This window comes from Lithobates pipiens, unplaced genomic scaffold (genome assembly GCF_037356315.1).
Source record: "Lithobates pipiens isolate NorthernLeopardFrog02 unplaced genomic scaffold, aLitPip1_a1.2 Scaffold_16, whole genome shotgun sequence".
Taxonomy (NCBI): domain Eukaryota; kingdom Metazoa; phylum Chordata; class Amphibia; order Anura; family Ranidae; genus Lithobates; species Lithobates pipiens.
Genome location: NW_027507748.1, coordinates 521,048,605 through 521,071,651, shown reverse-complemented (window position 1 = coordinate 521,071,651; position 23,047 = coordinate 521,048,605). Strand labels below are relative to the sequence as shown.

Here is a 23,047-nt window from a genome sequence, read left to right as displayed (position 1 = left end):
CATGTCTTCATGGACCTGGTTTGTGCACTGGTTCACAGTCATGTTCGAACAGGAAGGACATCCCCAAACAGTTTCCACAAAGTTGGGAGCATGAAATTGTCCAAAATGTTTTGGCATGCTGACGCCTTAAGAGTTCCTTAAGAGTGCCTTAAGAGTTCCCATAACTGGAACTAAGGGGCCAAGCCCAACCCCTAAAAAACAACCCCACACCATAATTCTCCTTCCACCAAATGATTTGGCACAGTGCATAAAGCAAGGTCCAAAAAAGACATGGTTGAGTGAGTTTGGGGTGGAGGAACCTAACTGGCCTGCACAGTCCTGACCTCAACCCAATAAAACACCTTTGGGATGAATTAGCACAGAGACTGTGAGCCAGACCTTCTCATCCAACATCAGTGTCTGACCTCACAAATGCGCTTCTGGAAGAATGGTCAACAATTCCCAAACCTTGTGGACAGCCTTCCCAGAAGAGTTAAAGCTGTTATAGCTGCAAAAGGTGGGCCCACTCAATATTGAACCCTACGGACTAAGACTAGGATGCCATTAATGTTCATGTGTGTGTATAGGCAAGCGTCCCAATACTTGTGGTAATATAGTATAATTTAAACAATTAAGAGGAAATATTTACTCCAGTGTTATATTTGATCCCCTACATTTAGTGACTACTTTTACACAGTGCTTGTGATCTGTATATACTTAAAAAAAAAAAAACTCTCGGTAAATGGTTGTACATTGTAAAATGCTTTTATGTTATCGCCTATGTATTCAGGATGCAAGGCTTTTAGGTAAGGTAATAAAATGCTGTATACTTTTAATGATGATAGTACCAAAGAAATGGCAAGCTAAGCCTGTTTCTTCTTTAATGATCCCATTTACAGTGGTTTGCTAAAGTGATGATAAAATATGTCCTTATTAAATAATGTATTTGTCTGTTTTTTTGTTTGTTAAAGCCAGTCGCCCTCCAATGGACCTTAAAAGTATGTCTTAGGAGAGCTTACCATATATTTAAGCTATTTATCTAGTTATAAAAATGTGATCACTTATGTATGTTTATATATTTATAAACACATTAAACACACACATAAAATTATCTCTTCTTTTTAACTATTCACTTTTATCAATCCAGGCTTAAAATTTATTTATTAAAAAAATGCAAAATCAACTGAGGAAAATGTCATCAGGAGTGCATCCACTATGGGGGTTGTTTACGAAAGGCAAATCCACTTTGCACTGAAAGTGCACTTGGAAGTGCAGTCGCTCTAAATCTAAGGAGTAGATCTGAAATGAGGGGAAGCTCTGATGATTTTATCATCCAATCATGTATAAGCTAAAATGCTGTTTTTTATTTTCCTTGCATGTCCCCCTCGGATCTACAACGACTTTACTTTCAAGTGCACCTGCAGTGCAAAGTGGATTTTCCTTTAGTAAACAACTCCCTGTGTCTCATCCAGATCGGTCTTAACTAAATTACTTTGGTGAAATGTGGTAGCAGTCTAAAGAGGACCTGTACTGTTGAAGCAAAAAAAAAAGGCAACCAGAGGACATAGGCACAACTAGGCCAGCAGACTACCTGCAGTTGATCTATCTTTTCCCCATACCTGACTTACCATGCCTTGTTCTGAATTGTGTCTTTGTGTGGAGGTGGTCATCTTTTGATAAGTGTAGGGCTTTGCTTCATGTGAGAGCTTTCCTCTGATGGCTGGTGATCTGATAACTGGTGGTATTATATTCAAAAAGCTGCAGGAGAGGAAACACAGATCCATGAAAGTTGGTGCAGGTAGATCCTTACACTGCATGTCCTCGGAGAAAAACTTCCCCTCCAGCAAGCTCTCTGGAGGAAATTGAATAACACAGTATTGAAATCCCTAAACACCCCCCTAAATCTTGCAAAAAGAACATTAGGAGATAGCAGTACCTTAGATCAGTGATTCTCAACCAGGGTTCTGTGGAACCCTTATGTTCCTCCAGTGGTTTCTAGGGGTTCCTTCAGCATTGGGCCATTTCTGCCTCTCAGATAAGTTCCCACTGACACCATTAATCTTTTTAGCTATCTATAAGGAGGTAATTCTTCCCAATGACCACAAGTATAAGGACCATTCTTCCCACTGACCATCACACTAATGTATCGTGAGTTGTAGATTTCAAATTTTTCCCCAGGACTGGAGAACTATTTCAAGGGTTCCTCTGTGTTGAAAAGGTTGAGAAAGGCTGGCTTAGATGATCTCGCACTGCAAATATTCAACTATTAGGAGTTTATTCAGGTCTACATGTTGGGAGGTTTATTGCTTTTTTCAGTAGTAATTCTAGACAAGGGGTAATTGTTTTTGTGTACTGCATAGGCAAAATTAACATTGTTCTATATTCTCTATAAGGTAGCAAAACTTCACCTTTTTAGTTTAGGTCCACTAACAGTTAATATTTAAAAAAATCTTAAAAAAAAAAAAAATATTAAAAAAGTTTATTGCCATTATGTATTTATTAAAACATGTATATAGAGCAATGTAAGTGTTTCTACAGAACACTCTGTTTTTGAATTTTCAGATCCTTGCTGTAAAACTCTGGAAAGGTGTAATGCAAAGTCTGTATGCAAGACTGTATGCACAGGTAAGAACTGATTTGTCACAATACAATGGCCTATTTCATACTGCTTTATCCATGCTTCTCCACGTATGCAGATTTGTAACAGCTATAGGTAAATTGAACTGATACACTAGTAGACTGACATATCTTAAAGTACAAAGGAAAATCAGGATTTGATAAAACCTAAACAAAAGAATATTTGTGAAATGCAGTTAGAAATTGCCAAATATAAGATAATGTTATACTGAAACTCCATGGCTACAAGCAAACTCCAAACAATGTCATTTATGGATAGTAACACTAGCAGAATAGTGAATGGTAATATGTTTTGCAATTCAACCAGGTAACAGATCACACTGACCTAGTAAAATTATTTTTTTATTTATTTTTTTGATCTATTTGGTTAAAACAAAGCATGCATTTGGTAGGGATCAAATCTCTTTAATGGCCATGTCTGCAATTATATTGAACAGGATGGCCTACTCACCGTGACTAGCTGTGCGACTAAATGTCGGAATGGTCTGACGATAGATTTGCTAAGCCACTTGCTTATGCATGTCTATATGAATGAATCCAAGTTTAAAAATTGGTCAAATAAAATTGATTTATGTTTTGATTATGTTCTATCATACACATTTTGTTAACAGCTGAGCAGACTCTTAGCTTGAGGTATCTGTGAGTTCGTATGAATCTGTACAATAGAGGTTAAACAGATGGGAGATTTCTTGTATGTTAAGATCATAAGCCATATGTTTCTAGACAGTAGCTAGACCTCTTCTCCCCATCTGCGTGCTGTTAGCTAGTTCTCTTTCTTTGTCACCATCTGTGACCCCTTCATTTTTCACACCCTGAGACAGGTCAGCTGTATATATGAGAAGGAGGAAGGAGGGCATGTGTAGCGATAAAAGGCATTTTTCCCATTTGTAGCTCTTTTACAGTGCATTTCACACAGGTTGTGTGGTTATGCAGCTTTGACTTAAACACCAGGTTCAACTGTGTGTGTTGTGGCTAGTAGAGATGCAGTCAGCTAGACAATGAGAGTATTCCCGGGAGAACAGATTCAAGGAAGAGAAGTAGAACTGCTCTAAACAAATAGTCACTTCATTCAATAGATTTTTGCTTCTAGTGTTTAATAAGCAGTTTGCAGGAAGTGATCATCAGGATATTTCTGTCTTCCTTTCTTCTGGTCACAAAATGATTCATGTAAACCTGTACAAAGGAAGAAAGGAAGTTGCTGTCGCTGGCCTCTTCCCCTAAAAATTCTAGTTTCTTTACTGTCATGCTGACCCAATGACTCTCTGAGTTATTGGCCTGGGCAAAGTATACTTGTGGTTTTTTTTGTTTGTTTTTTTTTTTTTTTTTATGCAGAGTTTGACCTTAATCACTTAAGCCCCGAACCATTTTCTGGCCAAAGACATGAGCACTTTTTGCGATTAGCCACTGCGTCGTGTTAACTGACAATTGCGCGGTCATGCAACGTGACTCCCAAACAAAATCAATGTCCTTTTTTGTCCACAAATAGATCACCACTGCGTTTTTTTTTTTTGCGCTATAAACAAAAAAGAGCCACAATTTTGAAAAAAAAACATTATTTTTTACATTTTGCTATAATTAATATCCCCCAAAAATATATAAAAAAACTTTTTTCCCTCAGTTTAGGCTGATACATATTCTCTTCAAGGGCAACGTACAGGTACATTAGTTTGCCCGTACGAGCCCTTCTGCCGACGTATATCGACGTATATCGATGTAGGTGGTCGGCAAGCGATTACCTTGTAATGTATATTTTAGTCAAGGAAGGATGTCAGCTTATTTGCCTTCTCTATATTTTAGTGGCACTTTAAATGAAGTTTCTAATATTTTTAGGACATCCCAAATAATGTTAATGACTCTATATACTGTACATACCTTATCGGGACTACTGCTGTTCACATCTTTCTGGAATTTAGGTAAAAAAAAGTTCACCTGCAGTACCTCTTGCTGGTAAGTTTGCAGTCTGTTCAGTTACTTATGGCAGCATTCAATTTGATGACCATTGTACATACGGCAATGTTTACCAGCAGCTGCAGGCGTCACAGTCATGTGGTGGCCAGAGTGGGGAGTTATCAGCTGTAAAGCTATATGGCAACTTTGTATGTCCCAATGCCTATTTAGATTGTGTTGCAGAGTGCAGAACTAAAATCTATGGCTTTTTTTTTAAGTGTTTTGATATATTGCATTTAGTTAGCACTTGATATTTTTTGTTAAACTGACCTTCCTCAAATCTCAGAGCTACAATATATAGTTTAGACTACAATTGGCTTGCTAGGTGTCTAGCTTCCAATTAGTAGTAAAACACTGCTTTAAGCAAGTATATTGTAACACTTTAAAAAATGAATACACTGGGAGTGATTTCATCTATTTCTAATAGAATAATTCAAACCAATTCTGACAGAACGGCACATTTTGAAATTCATATCCATTGGTATGCAGTTACAAAAAATTAGAATACATTTAAATTCTCCCAAATTAACTGTACTTTAACTTTGTCATAATGGCAAATTCACTTAGTGAATATAGCAATCATTTTGTAATTCTTTCCATAAAATTGAGATACATTACTTCTTGATTGCGTGAACATACAGGTCATCTTTGAAGCTTGAATTGCATAGCAAATGTTCTGGCATCCGATAGTTTATTCCTTCTATGAAAAAAATCTTCAAAGTTTCCAAATGTAACATTAGCCGAAGGGTAGACTATGGAAACCTGAAATGTTGCTAGTGAAGCTAAGCAAGTTCAAAGAGTCTTTCCTAATGAGTCTTAGTATTAAAGTGTACCTGTTAACCACACACACTATGCATATATACCTATAGCACAGATTTTCTTTTATAGTCACAGTTTGATTTGTCTAAAGCAATTAGTTAATGTTCTAGCAAACAGTACATGTGCAAATACCAGTAAGGTATAAGCATTAAGAATTTGTAGTTTTCTGCACTTATAGCTCCACATTGATATACAGTATCACATCTCATGTATTGGAGTGCCCCCACTCTGGAAGAAGGCGCACAGGGGGCACTTTTGGACAGCAGCATTGTCAGCCCAGGGGGAGGGGAGTGTTGTACTACCAGATTTAGATACACTAACATATTGAAGCCAAACTCCAGCTCACACTTTATAAGCAGTTACAGCAATAGTTTTGTTTTCCTTTTATGCAAATAAATAAAAGATGATCATTGTAAGCATCCATCAGTGTTAAATAGTTTGCCTTATCCCTGTAACTGCTACATCTGCAAGAGAGCTTGTTCTTTTGAAAAAACAACAGACTTACTGTCTGGATCCCCAGGTAAAAATAGAGGAAGGAAAGCCTAAAAAAGGAAAACTAATGCAGCCATCGCATCTAAGAAAAGGCAAGCTACAATATAATAAATGTTTGCTTATGGGTATTTCACCACTTCAACATCAGTCTGTGAGGATTTGGACAGCTACTGTCAGTAGCCACAAGGTGAACATTTGTTTTGTTTCCCAGCATATTTAGTCGCTAGCTAAACAAAGTGAAAGGTTAGGTACCTTCAGGTATGGGGACATGCAACTAACTGCTGTTCGCTCCAGTGCTGGGTTCCTAAAGGCTGGTAAACACGATCAGAAAATCTTATGAAAAATACCACTTTCGAATCGATTGTATGATAATCTGATTGTTTAGTACATAGTTTTGATTAATTAGTTAATTATCCAATGGGACAAACACAAAAGATTTTCTTCTACGATACCAGATTGTACGATTTTTGTTTAATCAGTGCAGATATTGTCCGAAAATACAATAAAAATATAATGCAATGGGGGGGTTATTTACTAAAGGAAAATCCACTTTGCACTGCAAGTGCACTTGGATGTAAAGTCGCTGTTAATCCAAGCGAGACATGCGAGGAAAATAAAAAACAGCATTTTAGCTTGCACATGATTGGATGATAAAATCAGCAGAGCGTCCCCTCATTTCAGATCTACCCCTCAGATTTACAGCAACTGCACTTCCAAGTGCACTTTCAGTGCAAAGTGAATTTGCCTTTTGTAAATAACCTCCAATATGTTAGAACACTTCCGAACTTTATTCTGTTGTGTAACTTTGGTAACCTCTTTTATTTTCCATATGAGACTAGCAAACAAAAAAAGGACAATCATTCATGCTATAATCTCATTGTGTATACCATGCATAAGTGGCCAATAACCAAGCCTGAGCACTGTCAAATGTATTGTGAAGGTGGAGTCCTTAGACCAATATAAACTCCATATGCACACAGTAACATGCTGATTTGTAATGGATCTTACTGCAACGCATGTTAACACCTTGTATACTGTATGTGTTTTGAGATGCATAGATATTCATTCTGATTGGCTCCCCAAAGCACAGGTACTATAGACAAATGCACCTACACTACCATGCACCGCATGAGATTTATCTCTCGCTTTTTTTTTTTTAAAGGAGGGTGTTTAATACTACTTTGATAGTTCAATTAAAGGAACGGGTGAAGTGTCAAGGGTGTTTTTTTACTTAGTAAGTTTTAGGATTCACACAGACTTTTGACACCAAGAGCTTCACCAGTGATTACCAGTGATGATAAATATATGTTGTGGCACAGACAACGTTTCGATCACCTTTATGGAATAGCCTTACTTTACTAGAATGACGTAAAACATTATTTGAAGTTTGCAGCTGGAATACTTCATGAAAATGTTATGTTACAGCAGCAGTACACTGAATTTAATAATTTACACAAGCTTTGTTTTGAACTTTTTCAATGTTGGCAAAATCTCCTGGTGGCCTACAAGGGCTGGTATGTTTTTGCTTGGCTTTTGGCCAAATATGTCATGTTATTCTGCCTGGACCATCAATTTTATAGGAAAGAAATAATAATTTAGTAAGTAGAAGAACCATTCTAATCTGCCTAATAATCAGGGTCATTCTTTTGCCTGTTCATCTGCTCATTATCACTATGAATAGGGCAGGAACCAGAGTTTTTATGTATAGGACATGTAGGGAATCTGGTGTCAGCTCCTGGTGACAGGTACATCATGAAGCAAGGTGATTGGACATATCTGCTTCTATGGCCTCTTGGGTCATTTTTGAGAGTTCTATTTTTATTTTCAGAGTGGCATCGAAGGAATCAAATAATGAATATTTTGCCAGTAAATCTTTCTTGCGGTCTTCTGTGCACTATATACCATTTAAAAAAAGAAATCCGATTTGACATAAAGTAAAGAACTATAATATACTTAATCTTAATTTATCTCTTTGTGTAACAGTCACATTTGAACTGAGAAAAAATTCCCGTCATCAGAGAGTTCACACAGTGCATCCTACACATGTACTGTACTTGCCAATGTATCTAAAGAAAAACAGACCTTATTATGATTATTAAATAAGAACAAAACCAAGTGGGCTGTTCGTCTAGTGTATATTTAGTGTTTGACTAATGATTGCTGCATAATGCATTGGAAGAGATTAAAGGGGAAAGAGCAATAATTATCAAATAACAGTGAAATAAGTAGGCCTCGAGGAAAAATAAAATGTAGTTAAATATGCATTAAGAGCAAAACCATGCACATTTTTACAGGGGAGAATTATATTATTGTAAAGAGGATGATTGCTTTTGCTTAAACCCTTATTTGCACATTAGTTGGAACATGGTCAGCAGAAGATATGTGCAGCCAATAAACAGGTCCGATTGTGCTGATCTGTTCTTATACATCAGCATAATGTCTCACAGCATCGCTTATGTGCTTAGGCAAAGCTCTGTTGAGTGGTTGCAGAATATTGATTATATAGTCAATAAGTTCAAAAGTGTTTTCTACATTTTTACAGCTGTGGCTATCCCTGAGGGTTAGGTAATATGCATGTGTCTGTTATCTTTTTTTTTCTGTTATGATATTCCACTCAAGAATAACTGTAGTATTAACCACTTAATGGCTGCAAAAGTAACCACTTCAGGATTTTTTTTTTTCGTTTATATTATTGGTGCATCACACTGCAAAGGCATTTATTGTTATGTTAAGCCCCTTTCAAATGGGCCAGACTCAGTTTTGTCAGCAGGGGGTCTGTCCACTGATCCCCTGCTAATTAGAACAGAGCAGAGGGATGACAGGTCCTTTTGCTCTATGGGCGGCTGGGTAAAAATTGACTCGGCTGTCTGTTTACACCCAACTGCCCTCTGATCTGCCTAAACAGAGGGGGACAGATCCCATGTTTTTTTTTCTTAGCAGATCGGATATAAGGTATGTTGGTGTAAATGGACACATGTCCATGTACATCCACCAGTCATGGGGGGGAATTGACCCTCCAATGAGGTTGACCTGTAAAATTGACAGGCGAACCAAATCAGAAAAGGATATGTGAAAGGGGCTTTAAACTGTCTTAAGAAATGATACTTTAAAATACGCCAGGTTTTCATTCGGTGACAAACTTGACTTTTTATTCAGTAGTTGAGATTGCAAAGTTCAATGCAAATTCCAGTGCAATGAACACTACTTTTATGTAAATCAATTTAACACTACATATTTACATAACTTGTTAATCTCCCAAGTCTCTTGAATATGAACATAGCACACAAGTGCACATTATATGTAACTTATCAGTGTCGTAAAGAGTAAAGACAAAGGACAGTATTTATCTAGATTTTAATGGGGTGATATTACCCCAACATGCACCCTGTAGTGGATCACTGAATACAGAGATCAATTGCTTGCTCATGTCTTTAGTAGGTTGATCATTATCACCCCTTATCTGTTATTGCAAACATGGCAAAGCGAACATCATAGGGACATTACTTACCAACCTAATATGGTGTTGCTTTATGAAGTACTCATTTACTGAAGTACTGACTTCACACAAACCAGCATCTACCTCATTTACTCAATGGGGTTCAAGGGACATTTATTTATTAAATTTCCTCCATTTACTGCATTTTGCTGCTGGCGGTCAAGGCATTCCTATCCTGAACGCGATTCTTCCTCATTCAGGAGAGAGAGGTTGGGGGGGGGGGGGGTTGAACCTCCCCTAACTGCAGCAGCTTCTAAACAATCCCGAAAGCCTATGTGTGCAAGGACACATAGGCTTTTGTGGAGTTTAGGAGCTTTGGCAAAAAAATGCCAAATGCTTTAGGAGCTGCTAGTGTACATGGAGCCTTACAGTGCACAGTCAGGAATTGTTTATTATTTAACACTACCGTGTATAGTAGTCAGGAATTGCTTGATATATAGCAATACAGTTCATGGCAGGCAGATGGATATAGCTTAAAGAGTATCTCCATTTTTGTTGAGAAGAAAACAATCCACTCTGGGTGATCAATGTACATTGCAAGGATTTTAACAAACTTTGTAGCAAAGTCCTACCTGTTTATGTTCTTAATAAAAAGTGAAGCTACATAAAAAGGTGAACCTAACTAATGAAAGTCAAACACAAGCACACCTACCTTAAACTAACTGTAAAATATATGAAAGTTGTATACAAAGCATCGGGAAGAATAAGGCATAGCAGAATTGTGGTGGAGGAGCAAGGAACAACAGGTCAGATGGGTCAGGTCCAGGCTAGAATGGGGAGCAGGTGCAGAGGGGATAAGGATAACTGGCTCAGAGAGTAATGGCGCCAAGCGAATGGGCACACAGGTAAGATGCTGAGTTGACACGAAGCGATAACGGAGAAGAAACTACTTCACCACTTTGCGCAAAACGAAATACCCATACGTCGGTACTTTGATGCTAAATACCTGGGTTATGACAGCAGCTAGCTGCCGTAACCCCAGTATTTTCGAGAACACCATGCATTTCTCTTTAGGATAAAAGTGGTCTCCATGGCGGATTCACTGTGAGATCACTTTTATTGGTTGCGGGAGATGTGCCCACCCCCTCTTGCCGCACTCAGGTCATCTCCACCACTTACCGGACCCATCGGTAGCGGCAGAGGCGATCGCATCCTCTCTCGTGGATGCCTGGCTGCTGACTGAGGGGAAGATAGCTCCTGCCGCGATCTTTAGAGTGAGAGCAATAATTCTAGCCCTAGACCTCCTCTGTAACTCTAAACTGGTAACCTGTAGAAATTTTTAAACATCGCCTATGGAGATTTTTAAGGGTACAAGTTTGTTACCATTCCATGAATGGCACAATTTTGAAGCGTGACATGTTTAGTATCAATTTACTCGGCATAACATTATCTTTCACATTATAAAAAAAATGGGATAATTTTACTGTTGTCATAGTTTTCTATTTATTTTTTCAAAAAAAAAGTGCGCTTATAAGACCGCTGCGCAAATACGGTGTGTGAGAGAAATTATTGCTATTCCCTAGGGTGTTAGAAAAAAATGTATATAATGTTTGGGGGTTCTTAGTAATTTTCAGGCAAAAACAAATGATTTTAACTTGTAAAAAGCAAGTATAAAAAAGAGTCTCGATGCTTAACCTCCCTGGCAGTATGATTATGTCAGATTTTTGATACTGAAAGTGGTACATTGTTTCACATGGAAATTTGACATTTTGTATTGTAGGACTGTAATTCTTAGGAATAACTCACTTAAATCTGTCCAAGCAAGAGTCTAGTAGACACCCGGGTATGGTAAAGTTTGAAACACAAAATAATAAATTATAAATTATAATATAATAAATAACTATAAATCATTTTTAAAAATAATATTATAATAATAAAATGTATTCAATAATGTAATCAACTCAAAAACACTGAAATTTGCTCATTTGCAGAATTGTTGCTGTCGTCATTTTCAGTGTTTCGAATTTCCCCACAAATCACTTTTGCTCAATTCTGCAAGTGTTCTAATTTACTATCACTGTTTTCTAGCTGGTCTAAAACTGCTTTTGACGTAAAGGGACACTTTTTAGTTGCTATAGACCTTCTCCCGTTTCCAGGCGGAAAGAACATATATAATAAAAAACTGCAAGTAGGGCACTGGACAAAGCACTAGGGACAAAAGGGATGTGGAATAATTTGATATAGTAATGTAATCTGTAAGATTACAGTATACTGTGTGTGTGTTCTGTTTTTTGCAGTTTTTGAATTTCCTACCAGACTCCATCCCTGTACGCCGCGGCACTCGCAGGGAATGGAGCCGAGCATACAGTACATTGGGCAGAAGACACAGTCACCACACACAGCGGTGGGGACATCGCAGGATCCTGGGGACAAGGTAAATACTGTAATTTGCCCTGGATACTGCGATGCAGCCCCGAGTATGGCTTGGGGTTACTGCTTTTGGTATGGAAAATTCACCCCAAGCCGCACTTGGGAATTCCGGTAAGAGGTCAAGTGGTTAAAGCGTAACTCCACTTTTGTTGAGAAAAAAACATTCCCCACTGGGTGATCAATGTACATTGCATGGATTAAAACAACCATTGTTGCAGATCCCTACCTTTTGTTATTCTTAAGAAATCCATGTGTTTGTCTGTGCCTCTGTACTGAGTGGGTCTAATAAGAGTGGTTTCATAATTAACTGGGCCTGCATCCCTTTAGATGTGTTTATTGAAAGTATTTAATGCCTGAAATCCAACTTCTTAGGCACACTTCTGGGAAAATTTGTGAGACAATCACATAGGCAGGAAATTATGTTTCTGGGGAGTAGTGCCTGTAGATTGAAAGGGAAAGGTAATTTTTAATAACATTCAATTACAATATGGTTAGTGTTGCAATTCTATATATATATATATATATATATATATATATATATATATATATATATATATATATATATATATATATATGTGTGTGTGTGCTATATTATTTTGTTCATTATTTGCTATTTTTTTTTCCTCTCATGAAAGTGGAGTTACCTTTTAAGCCCATAGCAGACAGCACCAGGTGCAGACTAATTCCTGAGACTTGCTGGGAGACACAGCATCTGCACCCTTAAAGATTGTGCACCCCAGTGCCACCAGCAGGTGATCCGGCTCTTAACATCACCACAGTACATAGCAAGTCAGAAATGGCTTGGCATTCAACACTACAGTATATAGCAAGCAGGCAGAAATTGCTTAGCTTTCAGCATTGCTGTATATAGCAGGAAGGCTAGAATTCCCTAACATTCAGCACTACAATGGTTAGTATGCAGGCAGGAATTGCTGAACAGTCAACACAACAGTACATAGCAGGCAGCCAGGAATTGCTTAGTATTTAGTGCTATGGATAGTAATCAGGCAAGAATTGCCTAACATTTAGCATTGCAATATATAGCAGTCAGTCAGAAATCGCTTAGTATTCAGCACTACAATATATATATATATATATATATATATATATATATATATATATATATATATATATATATATATATCAGGCAGTCAAGCATTGTATAGCATTCAGCATTACAGTACACAGCAGGCAATCCGGAATTGCTTAGTATTCAGCATTACAGTATTTATCAGGTACTCAGGAACTGCATAGCATCCAACACTGCAGTACACATCAGGCATTCAGGAATTGCTTAGTATTTTTAGCATTACAATATACAGTATAACAGATAGACAGAAATTTCTTACTATTCACCACTAAGATAAACAATCAGGGACTGTGCAGTATTCAGCACAACAGCATGCAGCATGCACAAACTGCTTATTGTTTAGCACTGATTAAAACAAAGATTACCAGTCTCTATGCATTACTATTATTATACAGGTTTTATATAGCGCCAACAGTTTGCTCAGTGCTTTACAACATGAGGGCAGACATTACAGTTACATTACAATTTGGTACAAGAGGAATCAGAGGGCCCTGATCGTTAGAGCTTACAATCTAAAAGGAAGGGTTAATTGATACAAAAGGTAATAGCTGTGGGGGATGAGCTGATGGAAGAAGTAAAACAGTGTTAGTTAGAAGCAGGATAGGCTTCTTTGAAGAGAAGGGTTTTCAGGTATCATCTAAAGGTGGATAGATTAGAGGACAGTCGGACAGATTGGGGTAGGGAGTTCCAAAGGATGGGAGAAGCTCTGGAGAAATCCTGGAGGCGAACACGGGAGGAGGTGACAAGGGAGCCAGAGAGCAGGACTAGGTTAGTGATATAACTAGGGGAGTTGTGAGTGGCTTTGTAAATTATTGTAAGTACTTTGAATTTTATTCGTTGGGTGAGTGGGAGCCAGTGGAGGGATTGGCAGAGAGGCTTGGAGGACACTGAATGGCTGGCAAGGTGGATGAGTCTGGCAGCGGCATTCATTATGGACTGAAGGGGGGATAGTCTATGTAAAGGTAATCCAATGAGGAGGAAGTTGCAGTAGTCGAGGCGAGAGATGACCAGGGAGTGAATTAGAAGCTTGGTGGTGTCATTAGTTAAAAAGGGGCATATTCTGGAAATGTTGCAGTGGCTAAGGCGGCATGATTTGGACAGGGCTTGTATGTGGGCCTGAAAGGACAGTTCGGAGTCTAAGGTTACCCCTAGCACCCTGGCATGTGGGGACAGACTGATAGACGTGCCATTGATCTTGACAGAGAAGTCAGGTGAAGGGGCACGTGGGGGAGGAAATATTAAGACCTCGGTTTTAGATAGATTACGTTTGAGGAAGTGGTGTGACATCCAGGCTCTATGCATTATAATATGAGTTTTTTATTTTATTTTGCTTTGTATTTAAAGGAGCTTCCTAATTAGTTGCAAAAAGTTAGGGCCATACCAGTGTGCTGTGGTACTGAATGGTAAGAGTGTTCAATCCATTGATGCTCTGCGGTGTCATGCATTGTGAATGGCACCTTAACACAACTGCTTCACACACCTGTATTTCAGCACACCAACACACTTTAACAAACTACCATGTGATGTGCTCACCAACTTTGGTGTATGTTCGATTTTCAGTTTGCTGTGGTGCATTCGGCAGCCATTTAAATGAATGGGCTGCCTTAATGCAGTGCACGTTAAAGCCTAACTTTACCCATAACAACTTAATAAAAAAAATAATGTTCTTTAGCAAGGAACATACATTCCACATTAATTAATGCTAAAAGAGTTAGTGTATGCTGTAAATTTCCTCCAGCATTGCTCCTTTTTCTTCTTGCTGGAAGCTGCCATTTTGCTGAAGCCCAGAGCCTCTGAGCAGCAGTAAATCATAAAGTGGAACTAAACCCATTGATTTAACAGTTTCAAAAAAGGTCGGGATTGCTAACGGTCACATTTTCTCATGTCCTCAATCAAACTGTCAAACTCAAATTAAATGGTTGGTGTCATAACTGATCACATGTGCAGCACCATGCAGATCAAACAGAAGCAGCTTCCTGGGCTGTAAAGGATAGGAGGCTTTTATTTTTCTTGAAGGCAGTCAGCAGATCGGCCTCTACAAACTCTAAAAAAAAAATGCCTAAAAATGGAGAGCAACTGAGCACGTGCAGAGCAGGGTGAGAAGATGTATTACTGGATTTTAAACAGCATAGGTGCTTATTTTTAATGTTTTACATTGCTATGCCTGCAAAATGGGCCAGCCTGAAGTGATCTAGCAGGATTTAATTTTCTGACTAAAATTCCACTTTAACTTGCATGATAGCGCACATTAATGAAAATGCGTTAAGCGCACTGCAGAGGATCATCTTGGTCTAAATGGACCCATAAACATCAGTTGTTTAGGTTTTAACAGTCTATAGAATAAGAAATCATGGGGAGATTCACTGTTGCACTAAATCACATTGTGCTCACTGCTGAGATATAAAACTAATACACACAGTAAAGCGTTGGTTGCTGCTACAGGCCTTGACATGAGGTAGAACAGGGTTGTCTGCCCTAAACAATATAAATAAATATAAAAAGTAGACTCAAGTAAATATTATTTACCCCAAAAAATATTTATTGTTGAATTTTTATTTTGGCAGCAATTCTTAGTAAAGCAAATCTGCATTTAGATTTCTTTATAGTGCAGTGAGTTTTCAGTTCAGTATCCTGCTCGAGTGCTACACAATCAACAGTTGCTGGTAAGCAATGCTGTTTTTTCTTCAGTACAGTATGTAACTTTAAAAAGAACCCAACATAACTGGTCGTATACAAGTATTTGAAAATCCATTTGTCCACTAACCTCAATAAGGCTTACCTATTAATGACTTGTAATTGGCCTACTTAGATTTATTATGTCTGAGGATGATTTTGAGGTCACTTAAAACACACAGTTATCTTGGCAGCAACTGTCAAGCACTAGGTCAAACGGACCTTTCACTCCTGATACATAGAGCTAAGAGTCAGGCTAATGCTGGTTAACCTTGGATCACAGTTTGGGTGATTCAGGAGGGACTGATCGATTTTCGATCCATGGCATGAGCGCCTGCAGACTTTATCCAAGGGGGGGCATCATTTTAAGGTCACCCGTGCTCTGACCCTTTTCAACTATGTCATGAAGGGGAGGGACTTGTAAGTCTGAATGTAAGTAATTATTACATAAAGCGCGGGCATGCAAAGGTTTGAGAAACATTTGCATGGCATTGTCTGATTAGCAATTTCTAATAAGTTTACAGATGTTTCCACTACTGAATTTTCTTTCTGAAAATGCCAGCACCATGGCTCTGTTGTTTAAATATTTATTTTTATCAACCCAGAGGAGGTATGCAGATAAGAATTTTTAACTTAAACTTTTTTGATGTGCATATAGGCCCTGGCTTAGAAAGCATTCAGACCCATGGGTCAGCATTACAGCCAGGTAAAGAGCATTGTTATTAGGTTAGCAATGATATGTCCTGCATATCTATCATGGAATAATTAATTGAACACCTTGACCGCAATTATACAAAGTAGTGCCGTTAGATGAGCTCCAGAACATGGGCACAGGCTTTCTCACCTCAGGCAGGTGCTGGTGCAGATGGACAACTCACACTCAGCTCTTCAGGCCTGCTCCCAGAAGATGCAGGATGTGGGTGGAGCCAAATTTGACCAGGCGTGAAGGAGGAAGAAGTTCCTTCTTCACTCTGAATGCTGGGGCCTCAGCCTCATGGCGTGACGCCACTGGTTGCTAGATCTCAGGTAAGTCTAGCAACCAGTGCAGCAGAGAGGCCAGCGGATGGGGCAATAAGAGAGTCTAGGGAGTCGGGTGGCGCCGACCCTGCCTTAATGTAACAGTAAGTGACTGTTACAGCTATTGTTCCCCCTTTCTGGCAGCTTGTGGTGCCTGGGCACAGTGCACCCTGGACACCCACCCAGGATCGGCCCTGAGTATCTGTATAGGGATACCTTGCTCCAGGGGGGCATTCCCCCCCCATGCGGATGCCCACAATCCATGGATGAGTAGACTGGTTGTATATAAGTCAGTCTATCGATCAACTTTTGTACAACCAGCTTGTTGGGGTTTTCCCAAATGATCAGTGCCGCCGGCTCGAGCCAGCAACACTGAGCATTGTATTCTGAATGCAGGGAAGGCTCCCCGCTGTCAGAATACAATGCCACAGTCCACCTCAAATGTGTGGATAGGGTAATCTGATTACTTTTTTGTTTAACTCGCAGGTTGAAAGAAAAAAAAATGATCGATGTATGGGCTGCATAAGGCAAAGTTTGTAAAATAATTAGGAGAGCAAAATATATCTCTCATGTAAGCATGCTTATTTATAATATATTAAAGCTCAGTATCCAGAATCTTGCATAAGCCCAGTAAGACTAGGTATTTTCGAAATGAAAAACCTTTTAATATATCGCTTGACATATTGGTGCCAAAATATTCTCCAGAAACAGATTTGTGGTTTTGACCCACAGCTGCTGACTCTCAAGAGTTTTTCAGCAACTACTGATACCCACAAGAAAAGATTATATAAAAGATATATACGGCATTCTGAATGTGTCACTTTTTTATAATTATAAGAATTAGGTGTGTACATATAAGCATACAGGGGAAGGTTTAAACATAGGGGAATGATTATGAGTGCATCATACATAAAACAGTGCTTGAATCAGGAGGTCTCGGTAGTAACAAGACAACTTTAGTGCACAGCTCCAGGGATCTCCTGTTTCCATAGTAACCAGAAAATTGAACAACATTTTTGTGTATATACGGTTGCTCATACACAATTGTTTTCAGAATATGGGCAGATATTAAAAAGTAAATGCCATGAGCAGTGATATTTGAAACATCGTTTCTGCCACAGCTTAGCACAAAAATGGGATTGCAACCTAAGGTTATTTCTATTGAAATCTATGTTTCACTTCAAAAAATGCACTACTGTTGATCAAGGTGTATGTCATAAAACAGTGCCTGATTTTTCACTGTATTTATTTGTATACACATATGTGAATTTTAGAAGCCATATATAGATTTATTTTTTATTTTGCCTGTTACATGTCTACAGTCTGATAGTTCTTTGTAGCATTGCGGCTACTTTCACACTGAAGCGCTTTACGTGCACTATAACACTAAAAATAGCACCTGCAAAGCGCCTTGAAAGAGCCTCTCCTCTCATTCCAATGTGAAAGCCTGAGTGCTTTCACACTGGAGCGGTGCACTGGCAAGATGGTAAAAAAAAGTCCTGCAAGTCGCATCTTTGCAGTGCTGTAGGAGTGGTGTATACACCGCTCCTAAAGCTCCCCTGCCCATTGAAATGAAGGGGCAGCGCCGCAGAATCATCGGCAGTGTGACGCTGCCGCGGCGCTTTGCGCCAGTTTCAACCTTTTTTCGGGCGCTAGCGAGGGTTCAAAGCACCCCGCTAGCAGCCGAAAACCTCCGCAAGAACAATGGTACGCCAAAATGTATGGTTATGTTCAGGCCTTTATTGATGTCAGAGGTCACACTTGAGGCTGCCTATATCAAGAAAGATCTATAGCAACATTGAATAAACAGAACCAATGATGAACACAAAGTACAGAACGCATGGCAACATTGGACTCTTTCTTAAAATTTGAACCTTGTCATACTGTTTTTGATTTTGTAAAATCACATCTAGTTCTCATGGGTTACTGTAGGTTTACTTCATTTGTGTTTTGCTGTTGTAGAGCTAATCTAATAAACCCAGTTTACCCTGTTAATCTTGCTGGATGTTATTCTAGGCACAAAATATCACTTGGTAGATTTTCTTTAATGTATTACTGAGCAGGAAATTAGCAGATTGTTGGAAAATATCTCACCCTTTATACTACCTTCATTTTCAATATACTCTGTTCTGATAGTTTTTTGAAATATTAAACATACAGAGCATCAATGAAAGAGGCAATGAGAATTACAGGATTTTAAAAGTCTTTAAAGGAAATGTGTACTAAGAAAATATGGAGGCCGTCTTTGCTGACTTCCCTTTTTGAAAATTCTATCTTTATGGCTATCATACTAATCAAATGGTTCTAGAAATTTTTGGATCACTAAACTGGAACACGTCTGCAGATTCAGTTATTTTTTTCTGAATCCAGTGATCTGCATGATAATGTGTTCTGTGTCAATGACACAGAACATGCTAAGGACAGAGGCAGCCAGGCCACTAACATTTTCAGAAGCAGATCAACAAGAGAATCCTACATATTCTTTTCAGTAAGTCAGTATATTATTGTATTCACCCTTTATACTATTTGATGTGTATGTATATTCTGACATAGAAAGTAAAGTCACTCATTATTCTTGATCCTAACTTGTTATTTCTTTGTTTGTATATTATGGTCACAGGGGCAGAAATATAAAGATAAAATTATGAATTTATGGCTGTACATAATGAGATAACAACATTAGAGCCCAAGGAAAAATTAATGAAAGCAGACAAACAATGACTCTGTGTAGGTAGATAACTGGATCTAATTAAAACATTATTTCATTTATTTGATTAGGCAGAACTAGAAATGTGTGAATATGTTTTTCTTTTGGCTCATATGTTATTTTTGCATTAAGTCTAATGCAAATGAGATATGCTCTTTTGCTGTAAATGTAAATAAGCATCACCGAAAATAACAGCTAATTATCTAATGGCAAAATATGTGGAATGTTCCCCAGCTCATTATATACTGTTCAAAAATGTATCTTATGGGTAAAGTTATTGCAGTGGATTTGGATACTGGCTATCTTGACCTGTGTGACTGATGTGCTAGCGTTCTACTCCTAATGTTATAGTTCATTATGTAAGTAATGACATGGGCAGAAATACTGTAACTCATTGGTGAGTGTTAGCCCCTGTACACACGGTCAGAGATTTCGACAACCAAATCCGTCGGATTTTGTCCGTCGGATCTTGTCCGAAACTGTTGCATACACACGGTCGGACTAAGTTGTCGAAAAATCCGATCATTCAGAACGTGATGACGTAATTTCGTTACGATGGGACTACGTTCAGACTAGTAGCCAATAGCTTTGATGTAGGAATTTGATCTAAGCATGCGTGGCACTTGGTCCGATCAAAATTCTCTACACATGTTAGGAGTATGTCCGATCGAACCAGTTGGTCGGGAAATATTTCCAACATGTTGGAAAATTGGGTCAGACGGATATTCCGACGGAATCAGTCCAATGCATACAACACACAGTCGGATTATCCGACAACACGGTCCGATAGGACACATTCCGACGGATTCTCCGACCGTGTGTACAAGGGCTTAGTCTAATCAGGTTTTTGAAGTTTTAAAAGTTAAATATCAGGAACTTCATGATTAAGATTAGCCAAATTTTCTGGCCAGGAATATTTACCAATTAGTGTGCAATTCTGTTGACCTTCATACATATTTTGTTAAGTGTCAGGTATTAGCCTGTACAATGCATCTGCCATGTAGGGGATGATTTACTAAAATTTTAGAGTGCAGAATCTGGTGCAACTCTGCATAGAAATCAACCAGATTCCATTTTTTTTTAAAGCTTAAAGGGGTTGTAAAGGTAAATATTTTTTCACCATATTACATTCTATGCATTAAGGTGAAAAAACATCTGAGAGTGCCGGCCCCCTCAGTGCCCCCATTTTACTTACCTGACCCCTCGAAAGTCCCGAGCTCGCCCCCGACGTCCTCTTCGCCGCTCAGCCTGGCCGCTGATTGGCTAGAGTGGATGGATTGAAAGCAGCGCAGCCATTGGCTCGCGCTGCTGTCAATCACATCCAATGACGCGGCGCACCAGGGGCGGGGCGGAGTGATACAGTTAGCGGCTATAGCCGCCGGCTGTATCATAGGAGCGCGCCCGCAAGTACTTCTCACCATGCAAGGTCCAAAAAAGTCCTCTGGAGGCCACATACGATCGAATTGTCCGACGGATTCTGGTCCGCCGGACCTAGTCTGCCGGAAAGTCCGATTGTGTGTATGCGGCGTTAGTCTGCTTTGGTCCAGGAAATGATGGGGAATTTTTCTAATGGGGATAACAACAAATGTTATTTATTATTTAGTGCAGGGATCTCAAACTGACAGCCCTCCAGCTGTTGTGAAACTACAAGTTCCATCATGCCTCTGCCTGTGGGAGCCATGCTTGTAACTGTCAGCCTTGCAATGCCTCATAGGACTTGTAGTTTATATATATTGTGCACACACACACACACGCACACACACAATGTATTCCCTACAAAAACCATTTGGCTGTGTTGGCTACAAGTTTGTTTGCAGCCCATGGCTAGTTTGACAGTGTAAATTGCTGCAGCTGTGTGCTAAGTGTAGTAAGATTAGTTAGGTGTAATCAGGGCTATATAGGTTTTCTAGAGTTGCATTAACTTGCTGTGCCTTTTAAATCTCTTAAACCATTTTAGTAAATGACAATCAGTGTGCAAACCAGTCTGACCCCTGTCATGCATTTCTCACCCTAATTTTTTCTGCATTAGCACTAGTCCTTTCAGTAAATATTTCCTGTTCTCATTGGCTTGCCAATAATAATATTGAAATTAATATGAAAAAAAAATAAAAATTTGAAAGGAGAATAAATAATAACCCACAACCAAGTTAACTAAAACAAAAGTCATTGGTGCACCATAGCTGTTGATAGACAGCATTTCTTCCTATGTACTAGGGGGTATTAACCTTTATTTCATTTTAGGAAATTAGTATATGCTTACAGTGAAAGTATTCTTGGTATTGGCAGTCATTTTCAGGCAGTGATTTGCAGGCGCTTAATAGAAAAAAAGATCCTCACATTTTATGAGGGATTGCAACTTTATTGTTGTCCGCAACTTTTATTTTCTGAAACAGGGTAGATGTAAACTTTTCAGCAGCAGGTCATTGCAATAAAGATGGCATTTCTTCAAACACAGTTGCAGAGTTTTATGGCAGTAACTTCAATCAACCTGCAAAAAGAACACAGTATTTTAGAATCTGTTCTGAACAGATGAGAGGTTTCAGCTCAAGATAGATTCACTTTTACTTTTTTTTTATTTTCTGTTTTATAAACTAATTATAGCTGATAAGTTGCTTTGCAGGGGATCTAAACCAATTTCTTTTCTTTTAGAATAAACCATATGGCTGACAAATTCTCACACAGGGGGCCAATAATTATTTTTTTTCAAGTCACTAGGCCAACGCATTCCTAAATTATAATAAGGTAATAACCAAGTAAAAAATAATGGGGGGAATAGTGCATTTCTCCCTAAGGTAAGCACATATCAAAATGGAAAGGAAACTTGATTTAATATACTGATACGGTTCACAGTACAAATAATAATGCTAATACATATGATGAGGTCATAAGTGGTAATGCTTTATCCCCTTTAACCAAATATTTTATCTATTCTTAATTTTTTGGCGCATCATATTTTGAGATCATTTATGGTTCTCTTGTATAAAATATTGTTTTTTCAACTATTCCCAGTATGAATTATTGTAGCCAAACAAGTAATATACTTTGTCTTCTAAAATATGCATAGGAATTGTAGATAAAATATGTTCTCATGAGGATATTGCACACACAATGCTGTACGTCTTGAATTGCACTACATCACAATACAGTATATAATAGTACCCATCAGTGCCGCCTATGAGTGCCCATCAGTGCCGTCTATGAGTGCCCATCAGTGCCACCTATGAGTGCCCATCAATGCCACATACTAGTGCCACCTATCAGTGCCCATCAGTGCCACCTATCAGTGCCCATCAGTGCTGCCTATCAGTGTCCATCAGTGCCACCTATGAGTGCCCATTAGTGCCACCTATGAGTGCCCATCAATGCCACATACCAGTGCCACCTATCAGTGCCACCTATAAGTGTCCATCAGTGCTTCCTATCAGTGCCCATCATTAGTGCCCATCAGTGCCACCTCATCAGTACCACCTCATTGGTGCCACCTTATCAGTGCCTGTCAGTGCAGCCATATCAGTGCCCATCATCGAAGAAGAAAACTTACTTATTTACAAACATTTTTAACAGAAACAAAGAAAAACTTTTTTTTTCAAAATTTGTTGTACAAAAATGAAAAATTGCAGAGGTGATCAAATACCCCCAAAAGAAAGCTATATTTGTGGGAGCAAAATGATAAAAAATTAGTTTGGGTACAGTGTTGTATGACCGCGCAATTGTCATTCAAATTGCTACAGCACTGAAAGCTGAAAATTGGCTTGGCAAGAAGGTGTCTAAGTGCCTGTTATTGAAGTGGTTAAATTCATTGCTATTACTATGTCCTTTG

General features: G+C 38.7%; 1 protein-coding gene across 6 annotated transcripts in view; it reads left to right on the top strand.

Moving 5' to 3' along the window:
- Positions 1-23,047, top strand: part of PCDH17 (protocadherin 17) — a 264,249-nt gene that overhangs the window by 142,897 nt on the left and 98,305 nt on the right. For 5 of the 6 annotated variants that reach the window (XM_077483148.1, XM_077483146.1, XM_077483149.1 and 2 more), the window contains one exon: positions 2,542-2,604. The exons of the other annotated variant lie outside the window; for it this stretch is intronic. In XM_077483148.1, coding sequence (XP_077339274.1) covers positions 2,542-2,604 — 63 coding nt within the window. The remainder of the gene's footprint in view (positions 1-2,541; positions 2,605-23,047) is intronic. 6 annotated transcript variants of the gene reach the window in all.